At 47.1% G+C, this 27160-nt stretch overlaps 2 protein-coding genes across 2 annotated transcripts; one reads left to right on the top strand and one right to left on the bottom strand.

Moving 5' to 3' along the window:
* Positions 1–62: 62 nt before the first annotated feature.
* On the bottom strand, positions 63–15789 carry LOC308676201 (GMP reductase 2). Its single transcript, XM_081341977.1, has 11 exons — positions 15618–15789; positions 14832–14938; positions 13373–13468; positions 9746–9865; positions 8286–8369; positions 7610–7777; positions 5972–6053; positions 5725–5831; positions 5013–5055; positions 3581–3740; positions 63–1920 (listed from the first exon to the last, which is right to left on the bottom strand). Exons 3-11 carry the CDS (start codon positions 13457–13459, stop codon positions 1725–1727), a joined length of 1047 nt encoding a protein of 348 aa, XP_081198103.1. The 5' UTR covers positions 13460–13468; positions 14832–14938; positions 15618–15789; the 3' UTR covers positions 63–1724.
* Positions 15790–16005: 216 nt separating this feature from the next.
* On the top strand, positions 16006–26063 carry LOC308676200 (ubiquitin-like protein NEDD8). Its single transcript, XM_081341976.1, has 4 exons — positions 16006–16506; positions 20542–20589; positions 22181–22263; positions 25585–26063. The coding sequence occupies exons 1-4, from the start codon at positions 16489–16491 to the stop codon at positions 25670–25672; spliced, it is 237 nt and encodes a 78-aa protein (XP_081198102.1). The 5' UTR covers positions 16006–16488; the 3' UTR covers positions 25673–26063.
* Positions 26064–27160: the final 1097 nt, after the last annotated feature.

Genomic DNA, 27160 nt, shown 5'->3' with positions numbered 1-27160 from the left:
GGTCCCTGGGGGTGGGGGAGGGGAACTCTGAGCTGGGTTACTTCCTTGTGGATGTTTCGTGACCCAACAAGGGAACATCATCAGGACTAGGAGGGTGAGGGGAGGACTGATGGGTCCTTGGTGGTCTCTGAGCTTGGGGGTTTTCTTGCTGACGTTTCAGGACCCAACTAGGGAACATCAGTGAAAGAAGGGAGGAGGAGGAGGACTGTGGGGGTCCTTGGTGCTCTCTGAGTTGGGTGGTTTTCTGGCAGACGTTTCATGACCCAACTAGGGAACGTCATCAGTGCTAGAAGGGAAGGGGGATTGTGGAGACAGGAGGAGGAGGAGGACGACGACGACTGTGGGGTCCTTGGTGCTCTCTGAGCTTGGCAGTTTCCTTGCAGACGTTGCATGACCCAACTAGGGAATGTCATCAGTGCTACAAAGGCAGTAGTGTTTGCGGAGGAGGAGGAGGAGAACTGTGGGGTCCTTGGTGCTCTCTGAGCTGGGTTGCTTTCTTGCAGATGTTTCGTGACCCAACGAGGGAACATCATCAGGACTAGAAGGGTGAGGGGAGGACTGATGGGTCCTTGGTGGTCTTTAAGCTTGGGGGTTTTCTTGCTGACGTTTCAGGACCCAACTAGGGAACATCATCAGCGCTAGAAGGGAGTGTGGTAGGAGGAAGAGGAAAAGACAGGAGGAGGAGTGTGGGATCCTTGGTGCTCTCTAAGCTGGGTTGCTTTCTTGCAGATGTTTCGTGACCCAACTAGGGAATATTATCAGTGCTAGAAGGGAGTGTGGGAGGAGGGAAAGGCAAGAGGAGGACTGTGGGGTCCTTGGAGTTCTCTGAGCTTGGTGGCTTTCTTGCAGGCATTCTGACCTAAGCAGGTAACATATCAGTGCTAGAAGGGAGGGGGGTTTTGCGGAGAAGAGGAAGAGTCAGGGAAGACGGTAGGAGGAAGAGGAGAACTGTGGGGTCCTTGGTGCCCTCTGAGCTTGGTGGCTTTCTTGCAGGCATTTCATGGCCCAACTAGGGAACATCATCAGTGCTAGAAGGGAGCGTGGGAGGAGGAAGAGTAAGAGGGAAAGACAGGAGGAGGAATGTGGTATCCTCGGTGCTCTCTGAGCTGGGTTGCTTTCTTGCAGACGTTTCATGACCCAACTAGAAAACATCAGTGTAGGAGGGGAGCTGGTTTTGCATGGAGGAGGAGGAAGAGGAGGAGGACTGTGGGATCTTTGGTGCTTTCTGAGCTTGGTAGTTTTCTTAAAGACCTTTCATGACCCAGGTAGGTAATGCCATCAGAGCTAAAAAGGGGGGAGGTTTGAGGAGGAGGACTGTGGGGTCCTTGGTGTTCTCTGAGCTTGGTTGTTTTCTGGCAGACCCAATTAGATAATATCATTGGTGCCAGAAGGGAGTGTGGTATGTGGAGAGGAAAAGGAGGAGGATTGTGTGTTCTCTGAGCTTGGTGGCTTTCTTGCTGGCGTTTCATGACCCAACTAGGGAACGTCACCAGTGCTGCTGGCAGGGAGTGTCTTCCACGGAATGGAAAAGGGTGAGAAACTGAGGTTGGTGGCTCCCCTCGGAACCAGAAGCAGCAGCAGCAGCAGCCCTGGCTTCACCACCACGCAGGAATCCGCGTGTTTCTAAAGGAAAGAGCTATCCTGCCTGGCTTGGCGTTTGGGGATTAGCCGAGAGCTTTGATTTCTTTCCCCAGCAGCCCGGATGGGGAGGGAGCAGGGCCCCCTCAAAGCTGATCCTCCCCGCCAAAGATGGGGTTCACTTGCTGGGTGACCCGGATGAAGGTGGTCCGTCGGCTGAGCTCCTTCAGCTTGGCGGCGCCCACGTAGGTGCAGGTGGAGCGGATCCCGCCCAGGATGTCCCTCACGGTGTGCTCCACGTCCCCCTTGAAGGGCACCTCCACCACTTTGCCCTCCGAGGCCCTGCGGGGGGAAGAGAGAGGGGGTGTTGCAAGGAAGGCCTTCTCCCGGCGGACCTCCGGGGTCTCTTCCAGCCCTGTGGCTCTATGATTGTGCTCTCTGTGAGGGCAGGGGTCTGCAAATTTGGCCACTGGAAAACTTGTGGACTTCAGCCCCCAGAATTCCCCAGCCAGCATGGCTGGCTGGGGAATTCTGGGAGCTGAAGTCCACAACTCTCTTAAGTGGCTGAGATTGGAGACTCCTGGTTTAAGGCTACCAATGGGATCCTGGGTGAAAGTTAACCCTCCCTTTCTCCTTCCCATTTATATTTTCTATGAACTCTTTTATTTATTTTCTCTTAAGCTTTGCTTTCTCGGGGGCGTCTGGAATGATTTCCCGCCAGTTTTAGATTGATTTAGTTGTGGGTTTTTTTTGGCAAAGTTGGAAAGGAAAGGAAAAGGGGCATTGTAGGATGGTCCTCCACTGGCTGACCTCCATGGTCCCTTCTAGCTAGGATGGTCCTCCACTGGCTGACCTCCATGGTCCCTTCTAGCCCTAAGACTCTATGATCAGCTAGCTGTGTCTGTGTATATATATACATACATATATACACATACACGTTACGCACACATATATATATATACATACATATGTACACATACATATATGTATGTGTGTATATGTGTATGCAGGGACGTGGTGGCTCAGTGGGTTAGGACGCTGAGCTTGTCGATCGGAAGGTCGGCAGTTTGGCGGGTTGAATCCCGAGTGCCACGTAACAGAGTGAGCGCCTGTTACTCGTCCCAGCTTCTGCCAACCTAGCAGTTCGAAAGCACGTAAAAATGCAAGTAGAAAAATAGGGACCACTCCAGTGGGAAGGTAACAGCGTTCCGTGCGCCTTTGGCGTCTAGTCATGCCGGCCACATGACCACGGAGACGTCCTCGGACAAGCGCTGGCTCTTCGGCTTTGAAACGGAGATGAGCACCGGCCCCTAGAGTCGGAAACGACTAGCACACATGTGCGGGGGAACCTTTACCTTTTACCTTATATGTGTATGCATATGTGTGTGTATATATATATATATATACACACACACATATACACACACATATTCAGGTTGTACTGTGGAATGATTTTTTTTATGAATTTTAGGTTTTTCGTGTGTTTTTTTTGCAAACCTTAAAAGGAGAAGTCTTCCACTGGCAGACCTCCAAGGTCCCTTCCAGCCCTATGACTCTATGATGCTGGCTGGGGAATGCCGGGAGTTGAAGTCTTAAAGGGGCCGAGTTTACAGACCCCCGATCTAGTCTAAGCCCCCTGATCTGTGCCAAAATCCAAATGAAGCAGAGGGGAACTGCCTGGAAAACCCATCTCTTCGTCACCTGGGAGTGGATCCTACTGTCCTACTCCTCCTGTAGTAGATGGAGAGAAGCAGGGATCCTTCCCAGGGGAAAATCCACCATGGGGGCGGAAGGGATGGGAATCCAATGGCACAACGATCCCGTGGACCGTTTCCTGCTATCGTCGAGGGAGGGGTGCTACAGGGAAGTCCTCCGATGGCAGACCTCCAAGGTCCCTTCCAGCCCTATGGCTCTGTAATACCAGTTGGGGAATGCTGGGAGTTGAAGTCCGCAAGTCTTAAAAAGCGTAACCATTAACGTTAACCGCTTCCGTCTTCCGTACCGATAGTCCGCTACTCCTCCGGCGTATTTCTTCATAGACACCTCGGAGCTCATGCCGTAAAAAAGCTTGTATTTCTTGCCTTCCTTTTCAATCAGGTCCCCCCCAGATTCGGTGTGTCCAGCCAACATGCCGCCCACCATCACAAAGTCTGCCCCGGCGCCTGTGGGGCAAAATTCAAATTATACAGGCAGAGCCAGCAGCAGCTCTCCCGCACAAGAGAAGAGGCACCAGGTCTTATTTTCAGGATAGGTCTTACCTCACCTCCAGCACTGACAGCTCCACCCAACCGGTCCACTTTTTCTGGGGCCAAAGTTCTGCAACTGTATTCGGGCCTGCGTCTTGCAGTCAGGCCTTTCCGCAAAGGCCTAAGCAGCCGAGTACCGAGCTATGGATTCGATCCACAGCTTGGTGCTCAGCTGCAGAGATCTTGCAGAACCGAACTACGGATTGAACTCATAGCTCGGTTCTCGGCTGCAGAGGCCTTCCGGAAAGCCCCGTGACTGAGAAATGCAGGCCTGGCTGCAGCAGAGGCCTCAGAAGGAGAAGTGGGTTGGCGAGGAGAGGCCTGGCCACCAGGTAAGTGGGTGCAGGGCAGATCCACACCCCCATCCCTGCCCTAGCTTGATTGTTAAGTGTGTGCCTCACCCCAAAACTAGGGCTTATTTTGGGGGCAGGGCTTATATTAGGCCCACCCCACCCCCCCACAAAAAAATCAAGCTAGGGCTTATTGTTGGTGAAGGCCTTACTTTTGGGAAAACAGGGTGAGTCTGACAACCTTTCTCGCCGCAACTGTTAAGTGAACCGCTGCAGTTAATTTGGTAACACGGTTGTTAAGTGAATCTGGCTCCCTCCACTTCACTTTGCTCGTCAGGAGGTCCCAAGAAGGGATCACGTGACACTCCCCCCCCCCCCCCGGGACGCTGCAACCATCCTAAATATGAACCAGTTTGCCGAGCGTGGCTTCTGGCAAGCAATAGGGGATTCCGGATTCCCTTAACTTTAATTTAATTTAATTTATTATCATTTCTATACCGCCCTTCTCCCGAAGGACTCAGGGCGGTGTACAGGGCAAGAATAAAACACAGAAATTTACAAAAATTAAAAAATAATTAAATGCATGCCCGATTAAAATACAATTGATACATAATAAAAACCCCAATAAAAATGATAAAAACCCCACCAATCCCCCCTCAGGCCAGGCCGGCTTGCTCGAACAAGTATGTTTTCAGATCGCGGCGAAAGGAGCGCAGGAACGACCGCCTGACTCACTTAAAAACTGCAGAAAAGGTCATAAAGTTGGGCGTGCTTAAACTGCCCTGCTGAACGGCAGAAAGCATAGTCTCAATTGCTGTCGTAAGTCGAGGACTGCCTGTAACGCCCCAGCACTACCTCAACAAACCGAACTGGCCGAATATGGAAAATGGGATTTTACCGAAAGCTTTGGCCACATCCCCTGGGCAATGGCAGCCTCCATCCTGCAGAAAAGAGAGCAGAAAGTTAATCTCAGCCTGCCCGTATTTTATTTCAGGCCTCCGTCCTAAGCAGACGTCAATTCCTGCAAAGGCGTGCAAAGAAACAGGCAGAGCAAGATTCTAGTCCTCAAGGGCAGTATAAATATGAGCCAAACAGAGAAGCAATGATTGCGCTGGACTTCTGAGAATTATACTGTTTGCCCAGATCAACAAGGATTCTTAAACCGGCTTGTTGGGTATGGCAACAGAGAAGGAAACTGTGAAAATCATGTCAAAAGACAAAGAAAGCAACTTGATTCCAATATAAACATGTTTTTTCCTTTATCCAACACTTTTATCCTATAAAACGTTACTAAAGTCTCTGGTAACTTCTCCCCTTCCCGGAACAACTACGGATCTCCAATCTTGGCAACTTGAAGAACTGTGGACTTCGACTCCCAGAATTCTCCAGCCAGCATACTCATCGTGGCCCCGCTTACTCTCTTATAATCCCTTCCTCTCCAATCTCCCCGCTTCAAGGGATAGGAGGGGAGGGGGGGAAAAAACAGGCATGGCTGGCTGGGGAATTCTGGGAGTTGAAGTCCGCAGGTCTTCAAGTTGCCAAGACTGGAGACCTCGATCGACAGATTGCTGTTCCTAGAACTGAAATACCGTAAGGTTTCGCTTTCTCACCGAGATGATGTGTCCCCCGAGACCGTGGGCAGCGTCCGCACACTCCATGACGGCGCTGAGTTGAGGGTAGCCCACTCCGGTCTTCTTCCGGGTGGTACAAACGGAGCCTGAAACAAGCCAGGATTAAGCCAGGCAGATCCCTAGCAAGAATCTAACGGCCCCCAACTCTTTAGAGGGGGCAACCTAGCTTGAAATTTTCCGCCCAGTTATAAGCGGAAGGCCGACTTCTGCTGGGATCCAACATTACCTGGTCCGATCCCCACTTTGATGATGTCGGCGCCTGACAAAATGAGTTCCTCCACCATTTCGCCCGTTACGACGTTCCCGGCCTTTGGAGAGAGAAAAAAAAAGAGAGAGAGAGGGGCAAGAAATGGGTGAGACCCACATGAAAGCAGGTAGGTGACTTTGGGCCAATGACCTGGAGATGGTGAGTTCTAGTCTCCCCTTAGCCAGGAAAGGCAACTGGGTGACTTTGGACCAATCACCAGGAGACAGAGTTCTAATCCCGCCCTAGGCGTGAAAGCTGACTTTGGGCCAATCACCAGGCGATGGGGAGTTCTAGTCCAACCTTACACATAAGAGCTGGCTAGGTGGTTTTGGGCTAATCACCAGGAGGTGGTGAATTCTAGTCCTGTCTCAGGCACAAAAGCTGGCTGGGTGACTTTGGGGCAATCACCAGGAGACGGTGAGTTCTAGTCCAACCTTACACATAAAAACTGGCTAGAATGATTTTGGGCTAATCACTGGGAGGCAGTGAATTCTAGTCCTGTCTCAGGCACAAAAGCGGACTGGGTGGGGCAATCATCAAGAAGCTGTAACTTCTATTAATGCCTTAGGTGTGAAAGCCTAAGTGGCTTTGGACCAATCCCTCTCTTTCACCCCAGCCCACCTCACAGGGTTGTTGTTCTAGGAGAAAGAGAAGGAAAGCATGTTGGAGATATCGGCCACTTTGATTTATTTGTAAAAATAAAGACGAGGGAGAGGGGAGGAGAGAGAGATGGTAGATAGATAGATAGATAGATAGATAGATAGATAGATAGATAGATAGATAGATAGATAGATGATAGACGGATGGATGACAGGATAGATAGAAAGAAAAAAGATATAGACACAGAGAAAGATGATAGAGAGGATAGAGATAGGGAGATGAGAGAGATAATGAGAGATGAGAGAGATGATAGAGATAGATAGATATAAAAATAGGATAAAGATGGATAGATAGATATAGAAAGAGAGAGTAGATAGATAGATAGATAGATAGATAGATAGATAGATAGATAGATGATGATAGATAGATAGATAGATAGATAGATAGATAGATAGATAGATAGATAGATAGATAGATAGATAGATAGATAGATAGATGATAGATAGATAGATAGATAGACGACAGGATAGATAGAAAGAAAAATAGATATAGACACAGAGAAAGATGATAGAGAGAGAGGATAGATAGAGATAGGGAGTTGAGAGAGAGATGAGAGATGAGAGAGATGATATAGATATAGATAGAGAGATGAGAGAGAGATGAGAGAGATGAGAGAAATGAGATATAATAAGAGAGAGAGAGATGATATAGAGATAAATGATAGAGATAGGGAGATGACAGAGATAGATAATAGATGAGAAAGATGATAGATAGATAGATAGAGTAGATAGATAGATAGATAGATAGATAGATAGATAGATAGATAGATAGATAGATAGATAGATAGATAGATAGATAGATAGATGAGAGAGAGAGAGAGCGATAGCCAACTCAGGACCAAAAGCAGCGACAGACCACGCAGCCGAGTCTGCAAAGGGGAAAACTTAAAAATACTTTTTAAGAAGTCTTAAAATCTTCCCTGCCGGCCTCAAGCGGAACCGTGGGGTGTCCACATACCATGATGGTGTGATCCGGGTACCGCTTCCTCAAGTCCCTCAAGAACTGGACGAAGTGTTCGGAGTAACCGTTGGCCACATCCAGACAGATATACCGGATCTGCGGCACAGCCTCCAGGACTTGCTCCAGCTGCTCCAGGTCGGAAGTGCCAGTGCTGGCCGCCACGTTCTAACGGCGGGCAGCGAGCAGGGAATTTGTAAACACGAAAGGAGGAGGAGGAGGAGGAGGAGGAGGAGGAAAAAAAAAGCTAGGAAAACTACTCACTCAAGTACAGTGGACTGAGTTGAAAAGTCAGGCAGAGCCATTAACAAGACGTTAACAGAATAACAGAGGTGGAAGGAACCTCAGAGGTCTTCTAGTCTAGCCTCTTGCTGGAGCAGAAAACATTGTCATGCCATTCATGAATGAATGAATAAAAGTCAGACAAGTGTGACTGGGAATTTGGAGATTGGACCACGAGTTATAAATCGATCAGTCAAATACATTTGAGCCCCATGGCCAAGCGCAGGCGGGGCCGGCAGTCGTAACTCTGAGGAGGGGTCCTAAGTAGCATTTCCGAAGCCGGTCACAGGTTTGAACGGTCGTTAAACGACCCATCAGTCGCAAATGGAGGACTAGGGTGTGGGGTGGAGACGAGAGGGGGAAGCGAAGGCGAAGGGCAAGATCGCACGCCTACCTGGAGACAATCTGGATTCTGAGCGGCAAATTCCTTCCAGTCCTCCACCGTGCAGTGTTTGTGGATGGCTGTGAAGAGAGAGAACTGGGGGAAGGGGACAAAGTCGAAAGAAGAAAGCTAGTGGTTAAGGCACTTGGCTAGAAAGCGGGAGGCTCTGAGTTCAAGTCCCGCCTTAGCACGGAGAGCCAACGGGGTGACATTGGACCAGTCCCTGTCTCTCAGCCCAAGGCACCTCACAGGGCGGTTGTTGTCGGGAAAATAGGAGGAGGAAGGTGTGATGGAGAAGAAAGAAAAGAGAAAAGAAAGAAAGAAAGAAAGAAAGAAAGAAAGAAAGAAAGAAAGAAAGAAAGAAAGAAAGAAAGAAAGAAAGAAAGAAAGAAGAAAGAAAGAAAAGAGGGAGGGAAGAAGAAGGGAGGACGAGCGAGGCAGGAAAAGATAGAGAAAGTTGAAAGAGAAGAAGGAAGGAAGGAAAAGATAGAGAAGTTGAAAGAGGGAGGAAGGAAGGAAGGAAAAGATAGAGAAAGTTGAAGGAGGAAAGAAGAAGGAAGGAAAAGATAGAGAAAGAAGTTGAAAGAGGGAGGGAGGGAGAAGGGAAGGAAGGAAGGAGGAAGGAAAAGATAGAGAAAGAAGAAAGTTGAAAGAGGGAGGAAGGAAGGAAGGAAAAGATAAAGTTGAAAGAGGGAAGAAAGAAGGAAGGAAGGAAAAGATAGAGAAAGAAGTTGAAAGAGGGAGGAAGGAAGGAAAAGAGAGAAAGTTGAAAGAAGGAAGAAAGAAGGAAGGAAGGAAAAGATAGAGAAAGAAGAAAGTTGAAAGAGGGAGGAAGGAAGGAAGGAAAAGATAAAGTTGAAAGAGGGAAGAAAGAAGGAAGGAAAAGAGAGAAAGAAGTTGAAGGAGGGAGGGAGGAAGGAAGGAAAAGATAGAGAAAGTTGAAAGAGGAAAGAAGGAAGGAAGGAAAAGATAGAGAAAGAAGTTGAAAGAGGGAGGGAGGGAGAAGGGAAGGAAGGAAGGAAGGAAGGAAGGAAGGAAGGAAGGAAGGAAGGAAGGAAGGAAGGAAGGAAGGAAGGAAGGAAGGAAGGAAGGAAGGAAGAGATAGAGAAAGAAGGTTGAAAGAGGGAGGGAGGGAGGGAGGAAGGAAGGAAGGAGCAGCTTGCAGATGAAGTTAGTGACAACCCACTTGGACAATCCGTGAGTCTCCCTCCCTTGTTTCTAAGAAGATCCATCAAGGAGAAGAGGTCAAGTGACAGAAGTCTCAGCAGCCACCAGTCCAAGCCAATTCATGCCTTTGTCAACCTTGGATACTTTTCAGGCAGGGGGAACTCTGCTCCCAGAATCCCCTAGCCAGCTATGCTGGCTGGGGGATTCTGGGAGTTGGACGTCCACCCGTCTGAAACTACCCAAGGTTGACAAACGCTGCCTAATTGGCGTTCTTTGTTTTTGTTTTTGTTTTTGCAGAGGCGTACCTTGCCCAACACCTTGGCCATCTCAAAGGTGCCCACCGTATCCATGTTGGCGGCGATGATGGGGATCCCCCGGTAGGTCTGCTTGGAGTTACGGAAGGTGAAGGACCTCAGGAGATCCACCTAGACGAAAGGGGACCCAATGCAGAGAAGAATCACTCCCCCCAAACCCTTGAAAAGCGGATTCTCCCGGCCTCCAGCCAGCAGGAAGGACAGCCTGTCAATCACCCGGCACACCTAATGCTGGCTGTAAGGAGGAGAAATATCTCAGCCTTACGACGGGCTTTGTACCGGTCGTCCTTCACTTATGACCACCTCAGAGACCGGAAATTTCCATTGAGGTGATTAAGTGAGTGGAGCCCGGCTTTCTTTCTTTCTTTCTTTCTTTCTTTCTTTCTTTCTTTCTTTCTTTCTTTCTTTCTTTCTTTCTTTCTTTCTTTCTCTTCCTCTCTTTCTTTCTTTCTTTCCTTCTTTCTGTCTGTCTTTTTAAAATATGTTTTATTGGAGGTTTTTTTCTAAATATCACCACCAATATTTGGTAAACAGTGAATTAATTGCAAACAATAAGTAACAATTAGTTTCTATAGTCCCATATCCCACCTAGTAGCTTTCCTTCTTTTTTCTCTTCGGCCCAGAATATTCTCTTTCATCACCCTTAAATTAGGACACGTCTTGATGGTTTTAGAAGATAACAATTAAATGCCTACGAATACCCTCCACCTCATTATGAAGCTTCTATTCTAATCAACCGTAGGTTCTCCTACTTGAGTAGGGGGCTGGACTACAAGACCTCCAAGGTCCGCTCCAACTCTTGTTATTCTGAAAAAAAAAGGACTACAGGAGACATGATAGTAACGTTCCAGGGGACGGGGGGGTAGGTGTCAAGCTAGTTTCCAAAGGACCTTAAGGCGGGACAAGAAACAACGGTTGGAAACTGACCAAAGAGAGAAGCAACCTGGAATTAAGGAGAAACTTCCTAACAGTGAGGACGATTAGCCAGTGGAACAGCCGGCCACCAGAAATCGTGGGCGCTCCATCACTGGAGATTTTTAAGAGGAGGCTAGACAGTCGCATGTCTGAGATGGTATGGGTTCTCCTGCTTGAGCTGGGGGGCTGGACTAGAAGACCACCAAGGTCCCTTCCGGCTCTATTCTATTCTACTTCTTCGCCCGCCTACTGTTCCATCCTCAAGAAAGAGCTACAGGAAGCCGTCCACTTACAAGAGCTTGCTTAGTGACGGTTCAGAGTTACGACGGCATTGAAAGAAGGGACTTGGGACCGTGTTTTTTTTTTACAGTGATGCCCTTTCCGGCATCCCCATCGTCACGTGATCCAAATTCAGACGCTGGGCCACCGATTCATACTTATGACCGGTTGCCGTATCCCGGGATCACGTGGTCCCCTTTGGCGACCTTCTGACCAGGAAAGTCAACGGGGGAATCCAGATTGACTTAACGATCATGTGACTAAGTGCGGCGATTCTCTTAACAACGGAGGCAAGGAAGGTCATAAGCTGGGGGCAAAATGTCCCATTGTAGCTGCCTAAAAAAGCCAACACGGTGCTAGGCTGCATTAACGGAGGGATAGAATCAAGATCACAGGAAGTGTTAATACCGCTTTACAAGGCCTTGGTAAGGCCACACCTGGAATACGGCGTCCAGCTTTGGTCACCACGATGCAAAAAAGATGTTGAGACTCTGGAAAGAGTGGAGAGAAGAGCAACAAAGAGGATCAGTGGGCTGGAGGCTAAAACTACGAAGAACGGTTGCTGGAATTGGGTATGTCTAGGAGTAGGCAACCTTGGCTCTTGTATGACTCGTGGACTTCAACTCCCAGAATTCCTGAGCCAGCCACGCTGAGGGGAAAGGGAGAGGTTTCCAAGCTGAGCCATGCTGGCTCAGGAATTCTGGGAGTTGAAGTCCACGAGTCATAAAAGAGCCAAGGTTGCCTACCTCTGGTCTAGTAGTTTAATGAACAGCAGGATGAGGGGGCACGTTATAGCAGTCTTCCTGTAGCTCAGGGGTTGCCCCAAAGAAGAGGCAGTCAAGCTATTCTCCAAAGCACCCGAAGGAAGGACAAGAAGCAACAAATGGAAACTAATCAAGGAGAAAAGCAACCTAGAACGAAGGATAAAACAGAAAGATCCATCAGATCAAATTGGAGGGCCTGCTGCCATTTTCTCTTGTGGCTTGAAACTACAATAGTTTCCTCTCTTATGTGGACGTGGCCAACAGACACACACCAACACACACATGTCCATGGGATATCTCTAGACCAGGGGTAGGCAACCTTGGCTCTTTTATGACTCGTGGACTTCAACTTAAAAGAGCCTTGGTGGAGCAGTGGGCTAATGCCTCCTTAAGTAACACCTGCTGCCTGCAATTAGTGCAGGTTCGAGTCCCACCAGGCTCAAGGTTGACTCAGCCTTCCATCCTTCCGAGGTAGGTAAAATGAGGACCCAGATTGTTGGGGGCAATAAGCTGACTTTGTAATAATGCCGCTTGGGGGGGGCGAAAGCCCTAATAATAAGCAGGCATATACATAGAATGAAGGCTACTGCTAAGCTTGTAAGCCGCCCTGAGTCTTCGGAGAAGGACGGGATATAAATGGAATTAAAATTAAAAAAAAATTAAAAAAATAGAACAATTAACCAGTGGAACCACCTGCCTCCAGAAGCGGTGAATGCTCCAACACTGGACGTTTTTAAGAAGAGACTGGACAGCCATTTGTCTGAAATAATATAGGGTTTCCTGCCTGAGCAGGGGGTTGGACTAGATGACCTCCAAGGTCCCTTCCAACTTTATTATTGACAATAGAAAATGTTGTGCTCCATTGTGGTCGCAAGTCAAAGGACTCCCTGTGTCCTCTCAATCAACAGAAACATTAGCAGCTGCATTGCCGTAGCAGTTTTTGTTAAAGCACAGAGGTAGTTTCATACTGCTGAGTGATACATTTGCTAAGTGAGTTTTGCCCTATTTTATGACCTTTCTTTGCCCCATTTGTTAAGTGAATCTCTGCCATTGTTTACGTTGGTAACACGGTCGTTAAGTGAATCCAGCTTTCCCCCCCTTTGACTTTGCTGGTTAGAAGTTGGCAAAAGGGGGACCACGTGACCCCGGGGACGCTGCAATCGTCATAAATACGAATCAGTTTCCCGAGGATTTGAATTTTGACTGCAGCGGTTGTTAAGCGTGAAAAACAAGTCATGTCCCTTTTTTCCAACGGCGTCGTAACTGGGGTCACTATATAAATTGAGAACTATCGGCACATAACAAGGTTTGAAAAAAATGGGAAGGATATTTTAAGCATATTTTAAGCCCCCTCCCCAATCTTGACAATCTCTCCTCTGCTTTTTTGCTTCGGTCACTAAATGAAGTGTTGTAAGACGAGGACCCGCCTGTGTTGAGAACCGAGGATTTCAAGGTTGCCTCATTTAACGCACACATTCCTTCTGCCTTTCTACCTTGCTAGCACACTCACCTTTCATCCTCGCAAACCCTTATTCTCAAGTCCCCTCTGGGAAGAGGCACGCGCTATGTAAACATGCCTTTCTCTGATTTAAGAGCCATAGATACATTTATTTATTACGATTTACATTTATTTATCTGTAAATAAACGAGGTCCCTCTACCTCACTCCGGGATTTGAGCGTACTCCGTTTTGGTCTCAAAAGAACGTCCTTGAAATCCAGCTTAATGTCATTATCTATGTGGGGCATTTTGGATTCCTGTAAATTAAAAAAATAATAGTAATAATAAAAAGCAAGAGTCCCGAAAATGTGAGACAAAATCAGGGACAAAATCCCAACCTTTTTCTTCTCTAAACCTTAAAGTTAAACGATCTCTAGTGCAAACAATTTTCAATAGGACTTGCCAGCTAAATATTTATTCTCTTAAGAGTGCAGACATTTTACAAACAAGCTTTCTTAGAACGCTCATTGATATTTTTTTCTCTCTTCCAAATAAACATCCATTCACGCACGCAAACGCTGTGCGGTGTTTTTGTTTCCCATATGCAACAAGTTGTGCTTCTCTTCAATCCATTTTCCTGTCTTGCGCTTAGAGCTGCCATATTGAATATAGATTGCTTAGTTATTCAATTTATACGCTAATCCATTGTTGCAGACTATGAGCAGCTACTCAGACATGTGGTGTGTGTTTTTCCAAAAGTCAACTGGACTTTTGCTTTTCCTGAAATATGTGTCGCTTCTCATCCAAGAAGCTTCTTCAGTTCTGACTGAAGGGCGGAGGTAGAAGGATTTATATTTCTTTGCAGTCATCTGGTTATTAGTACTCTCTGTGAGAGCTCTTAAAGCCACTGGGAGGTTTATTTGGGCCCTCAGGGATACCTGAATAGTCCAAATGGTGTGGATGAAATGTGAAATGTCTTCAAGGAAAAAACAAAGTCCAGTTGCCTTTTTAAAAAAAAAAACCCGGTTGTAAGGCTTTCCACTTAGCCTCACAATTGTCCCAGCCTTACTCAGGAATTTAAAAGAGCCAAAAGGAACTCCTGAGCCGAGGTTTCAGCAAAGAATTACAACTTTATTTTGATCAAAACAGAGAGGGGTGACCATATGCCTCTTCGTGGCTGGTAGAGGAATGAAGGCAACAACCAGGAAAGATGTCTTCCACCTTTTACACCTTTCCAGAACAAAAAGATCAGGTCCTTGTATCAGGAACGAAAAGGGTACAGAAAAATAATTCCAAGATGATGACTCATACACAGCAATCCAGGCTCCATCCGTAATCACTTTTTCCCCTCCCCTTACCGTGCTCTTTTCATGTAAGCCATCTCCTGTATATTGCTTTTATGTAAATAATTTCCCAACATAAGGCACTTTGCAAAGCTGCTCGCCCTTGAACAGTTATATATAAAAGGATTACAAAATATCACTGCTAATGTCAAGCTTAAGCATCATAAAATCGTAAGCATACTAAAATCCCTTCACACTTTTGGGACAACTATGTCCCCGGATGGCCGAGAATCCCCATAGATATTTTCCATAGGGTTGCAAGACTTTATTGCCCAAGGTAATTAACGATAATTTTCAGCTTACACTGTCAACTTTGTGACCCTTTCATTTCTCTTACTGTGGGTGAATTGTGTTGCTTTCCGGAGCCAAAGGTTGCTGCCAATGAAGATTTACGATCTCTGTGTCACCATCAGCCTCGACTTCCCTGTGAGCGTTCCCGTCATTCTAAACACACACACACACAAATTGAATTTCAAAAGTTCAGCTTTAGCACAGGTGACTCTCTCCCTCTCGTAAATCCCTTATCAGCCCTCCTCCTAATCTCCAATCTCTCCAAAATGCCATTACCTCAATGCACAGAGTTACAAGTTAGGGCTCTTTTAAACGTCCTCTGCCCATCATGCTAAGACTTCCTCTGCCCATGTTAAGAGTTCCACCCTGGGGCGCAATCGCTTCATCCCAAATCGGAGAAGCTTTTAAGTGGGCTTGGACCACTTAAGACTCTCGAGCGTCTGTCTCTTCCATCTAGGGAAGCCCTTGGCTTCGCACTTTACCTCTCCAATCCGGCGGGACTCCCATGCACCCCAGCCAGCGTGGCCTATGGGAGTTGTAGTGCTAGCCCACCTGGAGAGCGTGAGATTGGAGAATGACAGATTAGCCTAAACCAGCCAGCCTGACCCAACCTTGGTCGTTTGAAAGAGAGTTGGACTTCAACTCCCAGAATTCCCCAGCCAGCGATGCTGGCTGGGGAATTCTGGGAATTGAAGTCCACCCATCTTCAAGTTGCAAGATTAAGGAAACCCTTGCACCCCCAATCCAGGATGCCCAGTTTGGATTTCAAAGCTTGCATCACATCCCAATTGTCCAATTTTAGGGTGCGGAGCATATAGGGGAGCGCACGAACCCCACTTCCGGTTCCCCGTTTTCGCTTTCCGCCAGCTTCCGGTCTTTGGCGCTCACCGACCCGGGGTGGGGAGGTGGGCGAAATAGGCGACTGCGACCACCTCTCGGCCTCCAAGGGCTCCGCTAAACCCCTCGCGGCTGGCTGCCGTTCGTTTTTTAAAAAAAAAACAACAGCGGAGCAATGCCTTGTGGGAAACGTAGTTATCTCTCCAACCGTCTACATTAAGCCCACGAGAATTATAACTACAGCTCCCATAAGGGAGCGCGCTCAATCGGGATGACGTCACGCGCAGACGAAAAGGCGGATCGGCCTGCTACAAAAGAAAAACTACAACTCCCAGAGGTCAAAGCGTCATAACTCTCTCTCTCCGAGCGGCCATGTTAGTTTTCTTTTCAGTTCAAAGGTACTGTCAGGTACTATCTTTAAGTCAGCTTTAAATAATTATGTAGGAACAGAATTATAGCTCCTTCCTTCACGATATCGGCGGTTCTGTCTCTCTCTCTCTCTCTCTCTCTCTCTCTCTTTTTTTTGGAAAGGAGCCTATTCGAAAAGAAGAGCCGTGACAGAACCGCGGGGCGTGCTGGGAAACGGAGTCAGCCGCTCCATTCGTCACGGCGACTCTAGTGAGGGAAAAGAAAAAAAAAAGACAGCGTCTCCCATAGTGCACCGCGACAGCGGCGGAAAGGATACGGAGCACGCGCCCCCCTGCTTGGGAGTTCGCTGACTGAAAGGGAGGGGAAGCCGGAAGTGACGTCAGAGGCGACCGGAAAGCATCCCGGGAGGCTCTCTGCGAAGCCAAGTTCCGCTTCCGAGGTTGGAGGTCGGGCGGCGCTGAGGCACCCGGGCGAGCGAGCGGAGCCGAGCGGCCACGATGCTGATCAAAGTGAAGGTGAGGCGAGAGGCTCCGGCGGAGGCAGCCGAAGGGCCCCTCCAGGTGCGCCCAGGCACGGCGGCATCCCTAGGGCAACGCCGGCCGCGGTGCATTATGGGCGGCGGGAATTGGCTGGGAGGCCGCAGCAGCAGCAGGCAGAAGTCAAACCGGCCGAGCTGCTTCTTCGCCTTCGGCCCTGCCCTGAAGGGCGGCCTGCCTTAGGGGGACACAGTCAACACAATCCCCACGAAAAGGGTGGTAGCCTCCTTCAGTCGAAGCCCGAGGGATATTTCCCGTTTCAAGATATTTCTCAATGAAAGCTCAGCTCATTTGAGGCGACCCTTTGATCAGGGGTCTTCAAACCTGAGCCTTTGATGACTTGTGGACTCCAACTCCCAGAATTCCTCAGCCAGCGTGCCTGCCTGAGGAATTCTGGGAGTTGGAGTCCACTCCTCTTAAAGTCTATATCAAGGGTCTTCAAACCTGACCCTTTGATGACTTGTGGACTCCGACTCCCAGAATTCCTCAGCCAGCATGCCTGGCTGAGGAATTCTGGGAGTTGGAGTCCACTCCTCTTAAAGTCTATATCAGGGGTCTTCAAACCTGACCCTTTGATGACTTGTGGACTCCGACTCCCAGAATTCCTCAGCCAGCATGCCTGGCTGAGGAATTCTGGGAGTTGGAGTCCACTCCTCTTAAAGTCTATATCAGGGGTCTTCAAACCTGACCCTTTGATGACTTGTGGACTCCGACTCCCAGAATTCCTCAGCCAGCGTGCCTGGCTGAGGAATTCTGGGAGTTGAAGTCCACTCCTCTTAAAGTCTATATCAGGGGCCTTCAAACTTGGCCCTTTCGTGACTTGTGGACTCCAACTCCCAGAATTCCTTAGCCAGCGTGCCTGCCTGAGGAATTCTGGGAGTTGTAGAGTCCACAAGTCATCAAAGGTCCAGTTTGAAGACCCCTGACCTATCTAAAAGTTGCCAAGATCGAGAAACACAAGGTTGGCTGGGGAATTCTGGGAGCTGAAGTCCACCCATCGGAAAGTCCCCAAGGTTGAGCTAGACAAGTCTGACTGGGGAATTCTGGGAGTTCAAGTCCATCTATCTCAGGGGTCTTGAAACCTGGCCCTTTTAGGATGGGTGGACTTCAACTCCCAGGATTCCCCAGGCAGGCACGCTGGCTGAGGTATTCTGGGAGTTGATATCCACGAGTCATCAAAGGGCCAAGTTTCAAGACCCCCCCTGCCTTGGATGATCCAACATAATTAGTATCGGCCCTCCAAAGAATGGGGTGGGTTTGGATCTTGCTGATGATCCTTGTCACTTGTCCCGCTTTGCTTTTCATGTGCAGTTCACCCCGGATCTCCCGGAAGGTCTAAATTTGTGTAGAAAGAGAGGAAGGTCTGCGTTTTGTAGCTTCTGTGCAAAAGGATGCGGGGGGGGGGGTCTTCCTCCACCGTGCCCCCGCCCCTTCTTTCTACAATTTCCAGACAACTTCAGAGAAGGGAATTAAGCCAGGATCACAGAGAAATAACCCTTTCCGTAGAGAGAGAGAAAGATTCGGCCGCTCTCTACATCAACGGTCTTCAAACTTGGCCCTTTGATGACTTGTGGACTTCAACTCCCAGAATGTGTACCGGTCTAGTACACCTTGGTTTTTAACTGCTATATTGCAGTTCTACTATTATAATCACTTTTGCCTTGCAGCCCCAGCCTACTCTAGTCTGCCATTTAAAATCTTTAACTCTTTGTCAGCAAAAAGAAATTTGAATATATGTGTGTGTGTGTGTAAAATTGATTTTTTAATACAAACACCTTGATATTGGTAAACACCTGGTTGTATGATGGATTTCTACGTCTACCCATCTGGCTGACTGCGACCAACCACAGTAACAATAATAATAATAAATTATAATCTTGCATTCTCCGCATATATTTTTTGCATACGTACTGCTTTTAAGCTCTGCTTTGTTTATTTATCAAATTTATTTGCTGCCCATCTGGCGGGTCACGTTTCCAGTTTTATCACCTAAAATTTGTGGGCTCGGACCAACCACTCTTCACCCCTCTTGCGAGAGGACCCTCTTACAATTTAGAAGACGGAGGATTCTCCCTCTTTCTACCTTTTAATCGTGCTTTGATTTTTCTCCCAGGCTTGAATGAAACCCCTCTCACTTCATCGGCCTTGTCGTCTTTTGTCTCTTTTTTTTTTTTTGCTAAAAAAAAGATTTTGTTATACTTGTTGGGAACAAATCCGGAGACACTGAGTGTCAGGCAGAATACAGTTTTAAATTTTTATTATTATTATTATTGTTGTTGCTGTTGTTGCTGTTGTTGCTGTTGCTTTAGTCTCTGACATGCTGTTAAATCCTCACACACTTTTTGAGTTCAGATAGATTGTGTGTACTTTGCTAGCCTTTTCATCATATGAGCATCCTTTGTAATCACTACAGCTGGAAAACATAGATTCCCTCCAGCTGAGATGACGCTTAGCTTCTTTATATCCAAAGCAGCCTTCCAGAGGGGCTGCCCTCCAGAAGAGGGAATGAAAAGAAGGACTTAATTAAAAAAAATTGTTTAATGAAGAGCAGGACTAGGGGCGACACGATAGCAGTCTTCTAATATCTCAGGGGCTGCCCCAAAGAAGAGGGGGGTCAACTTATTCTCCAAAGCCCGCCCGAAGGCAGGACAAGAAGCAACGGATGGAAACCAATCAAGGAGAGAAGCAACCTGGAATTAAGGAGAATTTTCCTGACAGAACAATTAAATCGGTGGAACAGCTTGCCTTCAGAAATTCTGGGTGCTCCATCGCTGGAGGGTTTTGTTGGTTTTTTTTTTAAAGAAGAAATTGGGACAGCCGTTAGTCCATTGTGCTGCAGGATCTCCTCGAACAGGGGGTTGGACTAGAAGACCTCTGAGGTCCCTTTCAACGCTTAATGCTATTATTCTGAAGACCGACTCACTAAGTTCACAGCTCGTTGAACTTCTGTTCAGTTATTTGAATTCGAAATATTAGCCACTGCAGCGTGCACTAAATTAAAAGATCACGCAAGCCTGGCAAAGTCTTGAGGCCTAACTCTAATTAACAGCTTGGAGACAGACAGTCATTTTGGATGTTAATTAGAAGCCGGCTCTTCTTGAACCCGCAGCTGGCAACTAGAAGGTGGGAAGACTTCCTCTGTTAGCTGTAAACCCCAGCAAGGGTGAGGGGTGACATGATAGCAGCCTCCCAATATCTCAGGGGCTGCCCCAAAGAAGAGGCAGTCAAGCTATTCTCCAAAGCACCTGAAGGCAGGACAAGAAGCAACTGATGGAAACCAAACAAGGAGAGAAGCAACCTAGAATTAAGGAGAAATTTCTTGAAAGTTAGAACAATTAACCAGTGGAACCACCTGCCTCCAGAAGTGGTGAATGCTCCAACACTGGAAGTTTTTAAGAAGAGATGGTACAACCATTTGTCTGAAATGGTCTAGGGCAGGGCTAGGCCACCTTGGCTCTTTTATGACTCGTGGACTTCAACTCCCAGAATTCCTGAGCCAGCCCCACTGAGGGGAAAGGGAGAGGTTTCCACGGTGAGCCATGCTGGCTCAGGAATTCTGGGAGTTGAAGTCCACAAGCCATGAAGGGGCCATAGTTCCCTCATGCTGGCTCAGGAATTCTGGGAGTTGAAGTCCACAAAACAGCCTGAGCAGGGGGTTGGACTAGATGACCTCCAAGATCCCTTCCAACTTATCATTATTATTATTATTGTTGTTGTTGTTGTTATTATTATTATTATTATTATTATTATTATTATTATTATTATTATTATTATTATTATTATTATTTGTTAGCCTGGTGTGCCTTGGTCCAAGTGAGATTTAAGCCGGAAATGTAGATTCACAAAATACCTTTTTTATTTCTACGTAAGCAAGGAGAGGTCCCCACGGATATGAGGATTGCAGACCCGGCCCCCATCTCTCTCTGGGACTGAAACATGGGGGTGGGATCTTGCAAGAGGGAGCGGACGATGCTGGTTTGAAGAACCATTGTTGTTTTTTTCCTTTCGTTGCAGACGCTGACTGGGAAAGAGATAGAGATTGATATCGAACCTACGGACAAGGTATCGGCCCTCAAAAGAATGGGGTGGGTTTTGATCTTGCTGATGATCCTTGTCACTTGTCCCGCTTTGCTTTTCGTGTGCAGTTCACCCCGGATCCCCCGGAAGGTCTAAATTTGTGTAGAAAGAGAGGAAGGTCTGCGTTTTGTAGCTTCTGTGCAAAAGGAGGCGGGGGGGGTGTCTTCCTCCACCGTGCCCCCACCTCTTCTTTCTACAATTTCCAGACAATGTCAGAGAAGGGAATTAAGCCAGGATCACACAGAAATAACCCCTTCCGTAGAGAGAGAGAAAGATTCGGCCGCTCTCTACATCAACGGTCTTCAAACCTGGCCCTTTGATGACTTGTGGACTTCAACTCCCAGAATTCCTCAGCCTGCGTGCCTGGCTGAGGAATTCTGGGAGTTGAAGTCCACAAGTCGTCAAAGGGCCAAGCTTGAAGACCCCTGGTCTGGATGTAAGCCCGCGGTTTCATCAAAATGGCCGACTGAGGAATTCTGGGAGTTGAAGTCCACAAGCAGGGGCCTTCAAACTTGGCCCTTTTACGACTTGTGGACTTCAACTCCCAGAATTCCTCAGCCAGTGTGCCTAGCTGAGGAATTCTGGGAGTTGAAGTCCACAAGTAGGGGCCTTCAAACTTGGCCCTTTGCATGCCTGGCTGAGGAATTCTGGGAGTTGAAGTCCACAAGTCATCAAAGGGCCAAGCTTGAAGACCCCTGGCCTAGATAGTAGCAAGCTTTGAAAAGCAGCCCTAGGTCGGACAGAAGATGGTTGGGTTTGGGCCGCAGTTGGCTCTCCAAGCTTGTTTCATCATAGCTTCTGAATGTTTTGTCACCAAACTAGGTAACGCCATCAACAGGATTGCCTTGCCCTATTCTCCCTAGCTTATAAGCGTCTTGTGATGCTTGGGTGTTTCCCTGGAGCAGAATCAAACCTGATAGCAGTGTTTCTCGACCTTGGGAACTGGAAGGTGGGTGGGCTTCAGCTCCCAGAATTCCCCAGCCAGCCTTGGGAATTCCGTGAGCTGACGTCCACCCATCTTCCAGTTCCAAGGTTGAGAAACGCCTCCTAGGTTACAGGGGCGCCCGAAGCTTTGTGCGTTTCGAAGCTTCGCGAGTTTGCCTTACGGTCCTCCCAGCCACGAGTCAAAACATCCCAAACTGTGTTTTCAAACATGGCCGCTCGAAGATAACGGGCTGGCTGGTTAGCTGGGGAATTCTGGGAGTTGAAGTCCAGCCATCTTCAAGTCGTCAAGGTTGAGAAATACACCGTGTGGCAGGGGTGCCGAAGATTTGCGAGTTTGCCTGTTTGCCTCCGAGGCATGAGACAAACATTTAAAACAGTGGGGGGGGGGTTGTTTTGTTTTGTTTTTTCAAACAGGACAATTTGAAGATGGCTAGCTGAGGAATTCTGGGAATTGGGAGTCCACCCATCTTGACGTTGCCAAGGTTGAAAAACGCCGGTCTAAAAACCATCCTGTGTTGTTTATGATGATCTTCCTTCCCTCCCTTCTTCCAACGGGTGGAAGTGAGAGCCCTGTTCCCAGGAGGAAATGATGTTTACTCTCCTTTTTTCCCCTTTCTCTGCTTCCTTTTAGGTGGAAAGAATAAAGGAGCGGGTAGAAGAAAAGGAAGGCATCCCGCCTCAGCAGCAGCGACTCATCTACAGCGGCAAGCAAATGTAAGTTTCAACCAGGGAGAGTATTGTCACGACAGCCCAATTTTTATCCTGATCTCTTTTTTTTTTTGAGGGGAGGGGCACGGAAACATTTGAAACAGTCCATCCAACAAACACCAGGCCGAGATCGCCTTGAAAAACAAATCACAATCGCAGCTCACAACCTTCCCTTGCCAAAGAAGCAGCGTCATTGGGGAAGCCGGTGGGAAGTCAAAAGTCGCTGTCACGTGAGGTCCTCACTTAATGACCCGTGTGGTCCTCACTTAACAAGGACAACCAGGGGGGCTCCCAGGATTGTTGTCTTCCAGCCATGCAGTCACGTGACATCCCATTTTACGACCACATTGCTTAGTGACAGAAATTCTGGTCCAATTTCGGTCACTATGTGAGAACCGCCTGAGTGTAAGGGAGATGTCTGGGATTGATTGATTTCCTGAGCCATTGAGCTTGTTTCCTTGGCCATCGAAGAAAACGATCCATTCCTCCTTTATAAATAATTTCCCCTAATCCACTACGTTTTAACAAAACACTGGAGGGAGTACACAAACGAAAATTGAAATAATAGGAGAATCTTTTTTTCTTGCGTGGCCATAAACCAATATTTCTAAATGCTGGCAGGTCTCCATCACAGTCACTTGTTGAGGTCTACCTCAATGTGTTCCATAAGATCAATGGCATCATCTGTGCAAATTCTTTGATAATAATAAGTTGGAAGGGACCTTGGAGGTCATCTAGTCCAACCCCCTGCTCAGGCAGGAAACCCTATACCATTTCAGACAAATTGCTGTCCAGTCTCCTCTTAAAAACTGTCCAGTGTTGGAGCATTCACAACTTCTGGAGGCAGGTTGTTCCACTGGTTAATTGTTCTAACTGACAGGAAATTCCTTCTTAGTTCTAGGTTGCTTCTCTCCTTGATGAGCTTCCATCCATTGCTTCTTGTCCTGCCTTCAGGGGCTTTGGAGGATAGCTTGATAGATTAGATGGATGGATGGATGGATGGATGGATAGATGGATGATAGATAGATAGATAGATAGATAGATAGATAGATAGATAGATAGCTAGATAGATAGATAGAGATAGATGATAGATAGATAGATAGATAGATAGATAGATGATAGATAGAGAGATAGAGATAGAGATAGATAGATAGATAGATAGAGATAGATAGATAGATAGATAGATATAGATAGATAGATAGATAGATAGATAGATAGATAGATAGATAGATAGATAGATGGATAGGATAGAATAGATATGATATGATATGATATGATATGATATGATATGATATGATACATACATATACATAGATATGCATATATGTATATATAAACCCCCACCATTTCAAAACTACGAACTACCTGTATTTCCATTTAAAAAACAACCAAAGTCAAGGAAACAAGCCCCCCCCCCCTCCAAGGGGCCTTCTCTCTCACTGCCAACGCCCAGCTACAGAGTAAACAGGACCAGATAAACAATTAGGAAAGACACCATTTTCTCATCACGGAATCCACCTCGCCCCAATCAAAACTGATAGGGCAACCAGCCAACTACTACTTCTTCCATTCCTGATGATGACGTTCCCTAGCTTGGTAATGAAACATTTGTAGGGGGAAAAAAAACAAGCTCGGCAAACACCCAACCGCGCAACTCCCGAGCTGCAGATAATCCTCAAAATAATCTACGGCTAACTCCGAAGATACATTCTGAATTCTTCGTGGCGCATTCAAAATTATGTCTCGTGTTAGGCTTTCTTTTCTTTTTTTTTCTTTTTCTTTTTCTTTTTTTTAAGATAAGACAATTGTTCTTTTTAACATTTTCTTTGTGGTGTTTCTTTTACACGTTCGTCTTTTTTTTAAAAAAAATGACATATATCCCGGTGGGTTTCGTATTTTAACTTTCTTTGAATGAACTAAGGTAGGTGAAGAATAATACGATATATTATATAATACAACATTTCCAGATAAATATTGTTATGAGCTGCATTATTATGTCATGGGTTATGCCGTAATATCATTATTACGAGTTAAAATGTGCCTAAATGAGGGTGAAGGTTTGTTCAGCAACTCGTGTTTACGACGGTTGCTATGTCCCAAGTCCACATGATCCCCCTTTTAAGACCTTCCGGCCAGCAAACTCAATGGGGAAAGCCAGATTCACTTAACATCCGGGTTATTAACTTACCAACTGCAGTGATCCACTTAGCAACGGTGGCAAGAAAGAGGGTAGAAATGGGGCAAAATTCACTTCACTGTCTCACTTAATCACAAATTTGGGGTTCACTTGTGGCCGTAAGTCAAGGACCACCTGTAGATCTTTTTTTTTTAATAATAATATTTTATTAATTTTCCATTTGAGTATTTGAAAAGCAACGCAGTGGCTGGGTAATCAGTAGTTCAATAACAAAATCTTTAGTGCAAATCTCAGGTTACAACATCCAATATTTCTTCTCTTTTCCCCTTAACGCTTACTATCTCATACTCAACCTAGTGCAGTTCTAATTATATCAACCCAATAAAAACATCATTATTCCACCGATCAATAAATGTTTGGCTTATACGTCTCTCGATTACATTCAATCTTCACAAACAGCCCGTATCCCGTTAATTTTTACCCATTTTTTAGTTTCTCATCAATATTCCCATTTAACCTTTGATATTTATAATTTTCTGTGGGACGCGGTGGCTCAGTGGGTTAGGACACTGAGCTTGTTGATCAGAAGATCGGCAGAGTGAGCGCCTGTTACTCGTCCCAGCTTCTGCCAACCTAGCAGTTCGAAAGCACGTAAAAATGCAAGTAGAAAAATAGGGACCACTCCGGTGGGAAGGTAACAGCGTTCCGTGCGCCTTTGGCGTCTAGTCATGCCGGCCACATGACCACGGAGACGTCCTCGGACAAGCGCTGGCTCTTCGGCTTTGAAACGGAGATGAGCACCGGCCCCTAGAGTCGGAAACGACTAGCACGCATGTGCGGGGGAACCTTTACCTTTCCCTTTTATTTATAATTTTCAGAATTTGGGTATCCAAGATTTCCCCTCTCTCACTTCATAACAAAATAGGATATGCAGAACACGCATTTTATCCATTTGAGTATCATCTTGTTCTATTTCCTAAAAGTTACGTATTTCCCGCCACATTTAATCATCCACTTAATAATGCAATATCCCCTTTAATCAATCAAAACCATTATATCTTTTTTTTTATAAGACCACCCCTTCCCAGGCACCAGACTCTGAATATACCCAGGCGATGCTCTGGGTCTGGAAGTTAGCCCGCCCACCCTGAAATTGGGGTTCACCCCATTTTTTGGTTTTCTCCCCGCAGGAACGATGAGAAAACGGCAGCCGACTACAAGATCCAAGGCGGCTCGGTCCTCCACTTGGTCCTAGCCCTGCGTGGAGGCCTGCGATGATGGCGTTCCCCCGGCCCCGTCATGCTCCCCCTTTCCCCAAAGCCACCGGATGTGGGTGACCCTCGCCCCTCGAGGCGTCCGTGGGAGGCCCGTCGGAATTCAGCCCCTCTCACAGCTGCCCGTTTCTTCCGAATCCCGGGAGGACTGCCTGCCAGATGTCGTGTTTCTTTGCAAGCTGTCCTTGGAGAGGGTGTGTGGGTGGGTGGGTTGTGTTTTAGGAGAACGGGATGCTCTTTAAGTTATTGGGGTGCAGCATCCAGCTGGCTGCGTGTGGATAAGGGTCCATCTGCTGCTTTTCGCCCCCACCCACCCCCGGGTTGAAAAGTTTCTCTTTTCCCCCCGTCGTCCCCTGTCGTGGCTCATCAATGTCCAAATAAATGTTTCACAACCATCACGGTGTCGTCGTGTCTCCTGGGGTCTGGAGGTTTACTTTTGGGGGTGGGGGGGCTTGATTCGGGTCGACTCTGCCTTTGCTAAGTCCTCGACTTACGACCCGGCCTTTAGTAAACCGTTTGAAGTTGAAACAGACCCCCCCCAAAAAAAGGTACTTAAGGCACGGATTCAAAGATTTGATACACACACACACACACCTTGTCGCATTGCAGTTTTTGCACTCAACAACCAGCCTGCCCTGACTCATTTTTTGCATCCCGTGGTCACGTGACCACTATTTAGGACATTTTTTTGGCAGGAAACTTGACTTTTTTTTTTGCAGCGGTCGTTAAACAAATCGTGAGGTTAAGCCAACTCGTGTGCAGTGGATGTTTGTCGGAAACCAGGCATTTATTTATGTCTGGTTTCTGACAAACATCCATTGCAGGCAATAGTCATTTAACACTGTGATTCGCTTAACGGCCCCTGCAAAAAAAATAAATCACAATCATACGGTCCTATGGCAACCTGCTTAACAACCAGCAGTCCTAAGTGGAGGACTGCTAATGTTTGAGTTAAGAAAGTTAATCTATTCATATTTCCAATATCGGGCTGATAAATATTTGAGGAAGAACCACATCCAAGTTTAATTTCTCTTAAAAAAAACGACAGGTTGCTTTATTTTTGGAGTTATATCCTGCTTTTGCTTGGTACAATTTGGGGCGCTTTTATTGATTTGTGTAGCCTGGGTGACATCACCCAATGACAACATGCCTGTGAGGTGGGAGGGGCTGAGCGCCTGGTCAAAGGCACCCAGTTGGTTTTCGTGCCTTAGGGACTAGAACTCGCCGTCCCCTGGTGATTGGCTTGAAGTCACGCAAGCGGCTTTCTTGTCAGAAACTAGAATTCCCCCTTTCCTGGTGAATAGCTCAGGGGCATCCAGCTGGCTTCCATGCCTAAAATGCTAAGCTTGTAAGCCGCCCTGAGTCTTCGGAGAAGGGCGGGATATAAATGGAATTAAAATAAAAATAAAGTGGAACTAGAACTCACCTTCCCCTGATGATTGGCCAGTCACCCAGCTGGGTTTTGTGCCTAAAGGGAGACTAGAACTCACTG

This window comes from Vipera berus (genome assembly GCF_964194415.1).
Source record: "Vipera berus genome assembly, chromosome: W".
NCBI classification, from domain to species: Eukaryota; Metazoa; Chordata; class Lepidosauria; order Squamata; family Viperidae; genus Vipera; species Vipera berus.
Note: the sequence above shows the minus strand (reverse complement) of the source record. Positions and strands in the feature narration are given on the sequence as shown.